This window comes from Peromyscus eremicus, chromosome 1 (genome assembly GCF_949786415.1).
Source record: "Peromyscus eremicus chromosome 1, PerEre_H2_v1, whole genome shotgun sequence".
Lineage (NCBI taxonomy): Eukaryota > Metazoa > Chordata > Mammalia > Rodentia > Cricetidae > Peromyscus > Peromyscus eremicus.
The window spans coordinates 175493127-175504311 of NC_081416.1; the positions used below are offsets into that span (position 1 = coordinate 175493127).

At 41.3% G+C, this 11185-nt stretch overlaps 1 protein-coding gene across 1 annotated transcript; it reads right to left on the reverse strand.

Moving 5' to 3' along the window:
- Positions 1–1081: 1081 nt before the first annotated feature.
- On the reverse strand, positions 1082–4476 carry LOC131899066 (zinc finger and SCAN domain containing protein 4C-like). Its single transcript, XM_059250474.1, has 4 exons — positions 4147–4476; positions 2773–2932; positions 2323–2685; positions 1082–1179 (listed from the first exon to the last, which is right to left on the reverse strand). The coding sequence occupies exons 1-4, from the start codon at positions 4474–4476 to the stop codon at positions 1082–1084; spliced, it is 951 nt and encodes a 316-aa protein (XP_059106457.1).
- Between the last annotated feature and the right edge of the window lie 6709 nt (positions 4477–11185).

Here is an 11185-nt window from a genome sequence, read left to right on the forward strand (position 1 = left end):
GGCACTCACACCTTTAATCCTAGCCTTCTGGAGGCAGAGATCCATCCGGATCTCTGTGAGTTCAAAACCACAGTGGAAATAGCCAGGCATGGTGACTCACACCTATAATCCCAGGAAGTAATGGCAGAAAGCAGAAAGGTATATAAGGCATGAAAACCAGGAACTGGGCTGGTTAAGCTTTTAGGCTTTTGAGCAACAGTTCAACTGAGATTCATTCTGGATGAGGACTCAGAGCTTCCAGTCTGAGGAAACAGGATCAGCTGAGGAACTGGCAAGGTGAAGTGGCTGTGGCTTGTTCTGTTTCTCTGATCTTCCACCCTTCACCCCAATACCTTGCTCCAGGTTTATTTTCATTAATAAGACCTGTTAAGATTCATGCTACAATATGTAAAATAAATAGAAAATCTCTTAATAAAAAGAAAAGAATCAAAACATCAATGTGAAAATGCATAGATTCTGTTGGAATTGATGTCAGCTGATGAAATTCTGGATTTCAATAATGGAAACCTTTTGTTTTCCTACTCTAAGGCTGAACAAGGGACATCAGGGGAAAGTCTTATATCATCCTTTACATTTCTACATGATGCTGGAAACTCTTCTCAACTTTCTCAAGAAAATCAACAACACAAAGGTGCCAACAAGTCAATCACCCTGTGCATGCTGGCTTAGGCTAAGCACAGAGTTCCTGTTTCTCAAAATAGCTATTATTCTCTTTTCCTTTCTTGACTACAGTTTTTGGAATTCTCTCATGGAAAACATCTGCATCTTGTAATCTATTTATCATCCTGTCAGACCAACTTCCATATATGCAACTTTCTATGTGTCCTGTGGATAGAGCAATGAAGACTATAGTCTTAATGAAATAAGTATGGAGGCTTCTCTGAACCACTGCAATTGACTGAATATTTTTATACTACTTTGGAACCCTGCCCACTCATGTGGGGGTACATTCTTGAACTGTAAGCAGTAAGCACTTATGGGATGAGAGATGGCTGAAAGAGTGATACACTTACCATGCAAGCCTAAAACTTGAGTTTGACACCTTAACAGGGTAGAAAACAGAGGGAATGACAGGGCACTGTCATGAACCTCTGTACTGATGAGAGCTGGAGACCAGAGAATGTTTGGAATCTGCAGTATCAGATGTACTAGTGTACAAAGCTCCTAATAAGAAGGACCCTGTTTTAAAGAAGGCAAAAGTGAAGAACTGACAACTAAGTCCTCTGTTGTCTCCTCATGCTGTGGAACTGAGGCAAAAAATAAAACAAACAGGAAAAGTTCACAAAATCACAAACACACACCACACAAAATATACATAAGAGGCAATTGTATTACAGTTCCATTGATTTATTTAATATATAGCAGGCACAAATTATAAGTTACCTTAAGGCCTTAGAAAAATGTTAGTGAACAATGGTCACCCCTTCTTTACCATACATGGCACTGGAATGTGACACTGGACAGAGGGAACAATCCAGAACTTACATGTCACATCTTCAATGGACACTTGCTGTCTGGATACGACATGCTTCTTCATGTGCACATGAGACACTGAGGCTGTAGCTCTGCAAGTTCAGTCTGACCTATGGCAACCCCTCCGGTGACGGTGGAATTTTTGGTGAACGACGGAAGCTACGGTTACACACAGAGCCGGTGCAAGGCTTCTCTCCTGTGTGAATCCTCTCATGAGTCTGCAGTTTGGTTTGACTGCTGAAAGACCTCCCACATGTACTATATTGGAAAGGCTTATTTTGCCTATGTATGACCTCATGTACTCTCAGACCTGAGAGTACATGAGCAAGTATGGAAGGCTTTATGGTCATTATCCCCCATTACTCCTGGACAATATTTGATAACCATTCCTTTGTATATAGTCTTGTATTAGGTTAGAACTTTCTTATTTAGACAAAAAGGGGGAGATGTAGTGGGTAGCCATTCCAGCTTTGATCTGGAAGTTCCAACCCCCATTGAGACTTCGGCAACTGTCACGCCTACAAGGCGGGGCCAAGAGAGGTGCCTGGGGACCCGAGATCTGGATAAGCGGGTGGGTGCTCGGTTCTGGGACCCTGGATGGTGGAGGTGGACCAAGCAGAGCTCCAGAGAACACCGCTGGACTGTGATACACCTTCCCCAGACCCCACGACCTACCTATCCCTTAATTTGTAAGTTATGCCATTAAATAAATCTCCTTTTAACTACGTGGAGTGTCCTTAGTATTTACACCAATACACCTGGGACAGAAAAATGACCTCTTCTTCTTGTGTGTTTTCTGGTGGGCTGAAAGTCTACAGGGATATTTGAAGATTCTTTGACATTCCTCACATTTGTATGTCTTTGGGTCTCTGTGGAGTCTATCTTGGTGACTCTCAAAAGTGGAGTTTGCATCATGAATCTGGAAGTCTTCAGTCTGCTCTAGCCTGGAGATGATCTCTGATTGTACCTCCATAGGGCCATCTTCAGGAGGAGTTTCCTTCTGAGATTCTTCCTGGTACCTGGAGGTGACTTGACTTGTTCTGCTGTAATTATGAGGGTTTTTATAAGAAACCCTTCTATCTTCAGGCTCTGGAAATTGTTCTCTTTGGATAATGATAAGGGAGTCAATCTGATTTCCAGGACTACTGTTACCACCATTTACATCCCTAGTGCTCCAGGGATTGTTTTGGCCATCTTCATTGTCTTCATGTCCTGTGGAAATAAGACACTTGATGAAACTGTGCCCAAGAAGGGATCCCTACACAATATACCTCCTCTGTGCAGCTTCCTGACACTCACCTGTTTTTAATAACATGTCTTGGGAGACTGGAAAGGGTGTCCTTGCATTCTCTTGTGTTGAACTTCTTGATGATTGCTGCTCTTTCAGAAGGTTGATAGCTTCTTTTAAGGACATGGTCTCAGAAAAGAGGGCTTTCTGCCCCTGCATGGCGATGTGAACCTGTAAACAAAGCCAAATGACAATTGCCAATGAATCTGTGGATGACAGAAATCCTGCCAACTGATTGTATGGCATTACTGGAATATTGATTAGGTCATTTGTCTATTTCTCATCTCTGATGATGTTATTCTGTCATTCACAAGTTATGTTCTCTAAAGTCCCTATTCGCAATGTATTTGCAAGTGTTGAGTCACAGTTCCCAGGGAAAAGGTAAAGTTATATTTCTGCAATGCATGGCCACAACATTTTCTTGGTTCCACCAATGGTCATTACATTTGTGGAAAGATGAGGTTGGTCCAAACTGAAATATAAGGACTTTTACCCTTCAAGAATGGCTTCTCATTATTCTAAGGATTGTCCCCTTTCCACCTGCCAAGTTATGGAACCTATAACAAAATTGCTGTCTTAGTGAAATACAGCAAGGTTTGATAGGTCTAATCAGGAAGAGATTTGTACAATGACATTAGAAATGTGTTTATGGGGTGTTTAAAAAATGTCACCACATTGGCCATTTCTGTCAGTGACTAAGCATTATGCAAACCTAGATGTTTAAAGAAGATCCAATGTAATTACGTCTATGTTTAGTTTGGGGTTTTCAAAATTTGCATTGCATCACCATTATTCATCAAGGTATATCCTATGGTTATGTCAGTGTTAAATATGTATGTGATAGCTAGAGTTTAACATCAGAAATAATATTCTAGCATCCTGAAACTTAGGTATCATAGACAGTTGTTCTTAATGATTTGTAGTAGATAATTTGGAGAACTATTAATTGAATTAAATCTCCAATTTCTGCCCCCCCAGGTCCCGGGATCACAGGCTACTTTTGAGAATCAGAATTTTAAATGTATGCTGAGATTGCAACTCAGTACTCCTGATTAGGATGTAACCAGCACCCTAAATGAGCCAACTTCAAAGCCAAGGTATCTTTTCTAAACTGATTAAGGCTTTGCTTAGATGTCTTATCCCAATGTCTCTGTCATCATTTAAATAATTTAATTAAAATTACATCCATCCAACAATCCATGGGCTCTTCTCTGTTTTATTCATAGTAATATAGAACATTAGGTAGTCTCTTTTTGAAACATGTTGGTGGTGGGGCAGTGATACAGTCTTACCAATTAAAAAGCAAAAACAACTTTCTACTTTTCCTCAAATAAAAATGACTGTCTTAATTTCTGACTTAACTATCTCTCAGCCAAGGTACTCACCATGACAGGAGGCTTCAAGTACTCATCAGTCAGACCCTCCATAAATCTCCCCATGTTTCTGTCACTTGATTCCCATTTCTCTTTAAAGGCAAACTTGTCCTTGAATTTAACAGTGATGAGAAATTCCTTCAAGACAAGTTGAGAAATCATCTGCTCCTTGCTCTGCTTTTCTGGCTGCAACCAGGAGTTAAACGTCTCCCAGAGTGCTTGCAGCACCTGCTTTGCACAGGAGACACTGTCATTTTGGGGAAAGTTGAGCTGAGCAATTGGCGAGTTAGAGATACCTTCTTCCCACTGCACAGGAGAAACCTGGGTTGGAATAAACTCCATGTAGTCTAATAAAGGGTCATTTTCTAGTAACTGGGGCTTAAAGGGATCTCTGAGGTGTGAAGCCATTCTGTTGAGAGACCTCAAAAAATTCAACTTTGTCAATCATGTATCTGTCTTGTGACTTGAAGAACTGTTTAAGTAATTATGGACGTGTTAATTCTATAAGTGAAAAAGAGAAAAGACATGTAATTAAGTCAAAGATTAACTAAGAGTCTTGAAACAGGTATTATCATTATTTCTTAAGAATATATATTTCATTGTATGCCCACACAAATTCTTCTAGTGACCACAACAAAGAGGAGATGTGAGTGTAACAGCACTTGACTCAGGAAGGAGATAAATTCCTTTGTTGAGGAGGGCAAGACCTGCAATAAGGAAACAGCAAGGTATGCAGTAGCACAAGTTTTTCACCCTGGTAAAATGCAGAGTTATTGTTGCTGAACCAGAAATTTTAAGTTTCACCCTTGTCTCCCATTCTAAATGCCCCAGAGCAACACTTTAATATAAAATGATAAAAGTCAATGACCGGCAAACTTCAATTCCCAAGGTACTAAAGAATGTTGATAAAAAGAAGCACATGTCTATTCTTGAGTAGCCCTCAGAATTTTAAATGCAACAGTCTTGATCAGAAAGAATGTCCTAGCCAGGGAGCGCTGGCACATGCCTTTAATACCATTACTTAGGAGGATGAGGCAGACGGATCTCTGTGAGGCAGGCAGATATCTGAAAAGCAGGCAGATCTCTGTGAGTTCAAGGCTAACCTGGTCTACATAGTGATTTCCAGGATAGCCAGTATGTCTCATGAAAAAAAACCTGTTTCAAAAAAACCAAAGAAAATGAAATAATTAAAAATAAAAATAAAGGTTTTCAGAAAAGCCGCATTATGACTTTAAAATATATTCCAATAATTGTGATGCAGAATATCCAACAACCCACAAGTGAAAACACACACACACACACACACACACACACACACACACACACACACACACTTACATACTCAAGGCAACAAAGAAGGGTAATGTTTCTATTCTCCAAACTTAACTCTTTCTTGGATAAATCTCAAGGATGATTCCAGGAAGCAGGGGAAGGTAGAATGTGTTTACAGTCCTCTGCTCTGCTTAATCTGAAGTTCTTTTCAAGTTGACTTCCTTTTATAGTGCCTGGCTTGCATAAATCAATCTGTGAAGTTAATTGAAATGAGAATGAGATTGCATTAGACCTTCTGTGCCTGGGTGTGGCAGCCAATACTTTCTTCCTATTACTCTTGCAGTAGAGTAGGAGGGTCTCCAGGCCCAGCACAGCCTAGTAACCTAGGAAGACCAAGGTCAGCCTGCCCTATGGGAAGATGGTGCCTAATTAGAACAGCCAAAACAAGTAAGCAAACAAAACAGGGGAAATCCAGTTTTCCCTCTGGTTGAATCAGAGATGGAATCCGACCTCAGCCCCAGCTCTGCATCACTATGCAATGCTTGAGGCTTTCATAGAAGGAGAACACATCCTAAGCAAGAATTGTCAGTCACTGTAGTGAAAGGGGACAATACCACACTGAAAGGGAATATCAAGATTGGCAATTTAGTCCCATGAATGCTGACATATGTCTCATTCTAAACTCGTTAAAATTTTCTGATATCCTGAAAGTTTGGGAACCCAAATGCTGCAGTGAACAAGGTAAAACCCTTGGCAGTGGAATTACACATGCACACGCACACGCACATGCACACGCACAGAGAGAGAGAGAGAGAGAGAGAGATGCCCAGGAGGTGTCTGAAGCACAGCCTAGAAAAGACAGGCTTTTTTGGGTTCATCACTATGGGTAAAGCAAAGATGTATCACTATTGAAATATATGATATTTGATAGATAAGATGTGAGGAGTATAGTCTGGGGAAGAATTAAAATGTATATTCCAAATGAGAAGGTTTTTGTTGTCTTTCTTTCCATCCCTTTTTTTTAAATTTTTAAAATTAAAAAGATCCAGGACAGGCATGAAAACTATACAGCAAACTGTCTGGAGAGAGAGAGAGAGAGGCGGGGGGGGGGGTGAGAGAGAGAGAGTGAGAGAGTGAGAGAGAGAGAGAGAGAGATATTCTTCCATCTCTGTTTTCTGTTGGTGATGTTTGCATCTCTGGTTCCCATCTGCTTACCTAGATTTTACATTTCCCGAAATCCCACACTTTCTATTTGCTTTATTGCTTCTTTTTGAGCTGTCTTATGGATATCATTAAAATGTTTGTTTTATCCCCTTGGATTTCTTGACATTCATTAAGGGATTTATTGATTTCCTCTGGGTAGGCCAAGGTGGCCTTGAACACACTTTGTAGCAGAGAATGGTTCAACATCTGATCCCCCTGCTCACACTTCCCAGGTGCAGAGATGGCAGGAGTGCTTCATGCCATCAGGATATCTCATTGCTATCAGCTGAGTTCTGTCCTCTGGTGTTCAGATGTACAGGACTTAACCACCGGCTTTAGGCTATGTTTTATTTGGAAACATAAGGAACATTATGATTCTTATCCAAAATCTGTAATCACCAAAGGGCTAGAATCTTGAAAGATTATAAAGAATGAAATATCCCCCAAACCATAATCTATGAAACTTTACTTTTGAAAGCTTTAAGCCTAAATTACCCAACTTACAAAGTCTCACAAGGAAAGAAAGACTAGAGAACACACCACCATAAGAAGAGGGTTTGAAGGCAAATACTGGGTGAGAAATCAGCCACAAGGACCCCAACAATAATAACTTCAATGTGAAAATGTATAAATTATGTTGGAACTTATGTCAGCTGAATAAATTCTGGATTTAACAATTGAAGCCTCCCGGTTTCCTACTCGAAGGCTGAACCAGGGACATCAGGGGAAAGTCATAATTCATCCTCAACATTTCGACATGACACTGGAACTCAGCTCAGCTTCTTCCATGAAATCAACCACATAAAGTTGCCATCAACTCAGTGACTCTATGCATGCTGGGTTCAACTATGCACAGAGTCCCAGTTTCTCAATATAGCTATTATCCACTTTTCCTTTCTTGGCTACAGTTTTTAGAGTTTATTCATGGAAAAAAACTCTGCATTTTGTAATCTATTTATCCTTCTGTCTGGCCATCTTCCATATAACCAACTCTACTCCCTATATTCTAGGTGTCATGTGGATAGAGATATGAAAAATATGGTGTTACAACATTGGAATAAGTATGGCAGTCTCATCTGAACCATTGTGATTGACTGGTAGAAAAAGTCAGAGGAGATGTCTGAAAGAGTGATGCACTTACCATGCAAGCCTAAGACATGAGTCTGACATCTTCACAGTGTAGAAAAAAATTAGAAGGAATGGCAGGGTGCTGACATGAACCCCTCTTACATGGAGAGCAGAAGACCAGAGAATGTTTGCAATCTGTAGTACCAGATATACTGAGGTACAAAGCTCCTGATAAGAAGGACCCTGTTCAAACAAGGCAAAAATAAAGAAATGAAAACTAAGTCCTCTGGTGAACTCTCATGCTGTGTAACTGAGGCAAAAAAACAGACAAATACTCACAATCACAAACACTCCACACAAAATATACATAAGAGACAATTTTATTTAGGGAACTGGCTTCAGATTCCATACCTTTTTTTTTCTTCAGAGCTGAGAACCTAACCCAGAGCCTTGTGCTTGCTAGGCAAGTGCTCTACCACTGAGCTATATCCCCACCCTCTATCTGTGATGGGAAGACATGCAGAAATAACCAGCCACACTGGTGGAGACCCATAAACAGTGGACTAGTGGCTGTGGAGCCCCCATGGGACTGGACTAGGCCCTCTGGATAAGAGAGACAGTTGTTTAGCCTCAACTTTTAGGGTACAATTGGGCTGGGGAGATTGGGATCCATCCCTGGTGCATGGGCAGGCTTTTGGGAGCACAGTGCCTGCTGTGTGGCACCTTGTGTAGCCTTGGTGCAGCAGGGAGTGGCTTGGAACTGCCTAGGCTCTGTGTGACTGTCTCTACTGACTCCCCATGAGAGACCTTGATTTGGAGGATGTGGGGATGGAGGGTGTCTTGGTGGGGAGGACTGGGGGATAGGAGGAGGGAGGAGGTAGTATCTGTGGGTGGTATCTAGGATAAGTAGAAAATTTCTTTAAAATAATAAAAAAGAGCCAATTGTATTACAGTTCCATCTTTTTATTTGATATATATCAGTAACAAATTGCAAGCTAACTTAAGTCATTAGAAAAATGTTACTGAGCAGAAAACAGACTCATCTTCTTTACACACATGGCACTGGAATGTGAAAACAGGTAGATGGAACAATCCAGAAGTTACATGTCACAAGTGCAATCGCTATTTGCTGTCTTGAAACTACATGCTTCTTCATGTGCACATGAGACACTGAGCTGGAGCTCTGCTAACCTCTGGAGAAGAGGTACACAGTTCAGTCTGACTTGTGGCAATTCCTCAGGTGAAGGTGTTATGTGGATGACTGGCAGAAGCTACGGTTAACAGGGAGCAGGTGTAGGGCTTCTCTTCTGTGTGAATCCTCTCATGAGCCTTCAGTTTTGTTTGATTGCTAAAACACTTTCCACATGTACTACATTGGAAAGCTTATTTTCCATGTGTATGAGCTAATGTACTCTCAGGTCTGAGCGCCTACACAAACCTTTACCACACTCAGCATGAAAAAATGATCTCTTCTTTTTGTGTACTTTCTGGTGGACTGCAAGATCACAGGGACATTTGAAGGTTCTTTGACATTCCTCACATTTATATGTCTTTGGGTCTCTATGGCTTTTCCCTTTATGACCCACACATGTGGAGCTTGCATCATGACCCCAGCAGTCTTCAGTCTGCTCTGGCCTGGAGAGAATCTCTGGTTGTACCTCCATAGGGATATCTATCTTCACAAGAAGTTGCCTTCTGAGATTCTTCCTGGTAACTGCAGTTGACTTGACTTGGTCTTCTGGAAATCTGAGGGTTTCCATCAGAAACACTTCTGTCTTTAGGCTCAGGAAAGTGACCTTTTTGGATAATGGAAAGGGAGTCCATCTCATTTCCACGACTACTAACACTATCATTTACTTCACTAGTGTTCCAGGGATTGTTTGGGATATCTTCACTGTTTTCCTGTCATGTAGAAATAAGACAGTGTATGAAACTGTGCCCAAGAAGGAATCCCTACACAACACTCCTCCTCTATGCTGCTTTCTGACACTCAACTGCTGCCAATAACATGTCTGGGAAATTGGCAAAGGTGTCATTGCATTCTCTTGCGTTGAAGTTCTTGCTGAATGCTGCTCTTTCAGAAGGCTAATGACTTCTTTTAAGGACATATTCTCAGAAAAATGGGCTTCCTGCCCTGCATGTGGACATGAACCTTAAAAAAATCCAGATGACTATTGTCAATGAATCTGTGGATCTGTGGGTAACAAAAACAAAAAACAAAAACAAAATGTGCCTTCTAACTTATTGCACTGGACTATGGCTTAGGTCATTTGTCTCTCTCTCATCTCTAATGGTGTTATTCTATTATTCATAAGTTATGTTCTCTAAAATCAATTGCAAGTCCTGAGTCACTGTACCCAGGGGAAATATAAGATTGGTTTTCTAATTGCCGTGTGTTGAGCCAAACTTGCATTCCTGAGAGGAGTTCCACAGGGACATGGTACCTGGTCCTTCCAACCCAATGTGGTTTTTACAGCATGAATAGCTTTTGTGTTTAGGTGTCCAAGGCCTACAGTTTTTCTTCAAATGTCTGCTGCTGCTTCTGCTTCACAGAATCATACAAGCTTCACAGAATGTGGTGGTTAATACTGTCAGGTTCTGGGTACATCCTGGAGAGACTGTCAAGGTTAGGTTAGCCTCTGGGCATGTCTGTGATCAGTCTTTTGATTATGTTAATTGGAATGGGAAGCTTCAGCCTGAATGTGGAGGAACCTTTCATTGGTGACCCAGATAGAAGGAAGTGTAAGAAAGGATTTGTTTTTTGGCTTCTTGCTGAGAGCTGCTCTGCTGTTGCTGTGACTGCCGCCAGCCTCGACTTCTGGACCTTTGATGACACCAGAACAGCTCCTTGGCCTTCCAATGTGGACTGAAGAGCAGTCGCTCTCCAGAATCCTCCAGGTCTCCAGCATCCCAATGGGACTGCTGAGGCATTCAGCCTTGTGGACTGAACACTTAGAGGGTTCTGAGCCTCTTCAGTGTGAAGATGTCTCTGTTTGGACTACCCAGACCACAGTGTGTATTCCAAATCTGAAAAATACTGTTTTTCTTTCATTGGGTCTGTTCTTCTAAAGAACTTTGACTGACACAGAGCAAGTTATACAAGTGGTTTCAACATGTCCATGTTCCCAAGACTTTGAAGACAATTGGTTCCAATTCTCTGAAGATTTGGTGATTCACTAGAAAAATCATGGCCTGGGACTTTTTTGTCTGTTTGTTTGTTTGTTTGTTTGTTTGTTGAGACAAGGTTTCTCTGTGTACCTTTGGAGCCTTTTCTTGAACTCACTCTGTAACACAGACTAGCCTCAAACTCACAGAGATCCCCCTGCCTCTGCCTCCCAAGTGCTGTGATTAAAGGCATGTGCCACTGTTGCCCAGCATCCTGGGACTTTGAGCTCATCAGTTCTCTCATTCTTCTTGTCATTCTTCAACTCAGATTGGTTGTTTGTGTCTTACTGTGGATGTCAGTGTCCTTTTCAGACATCTCCAGACAGTTGTCTGCAGTGTTCTC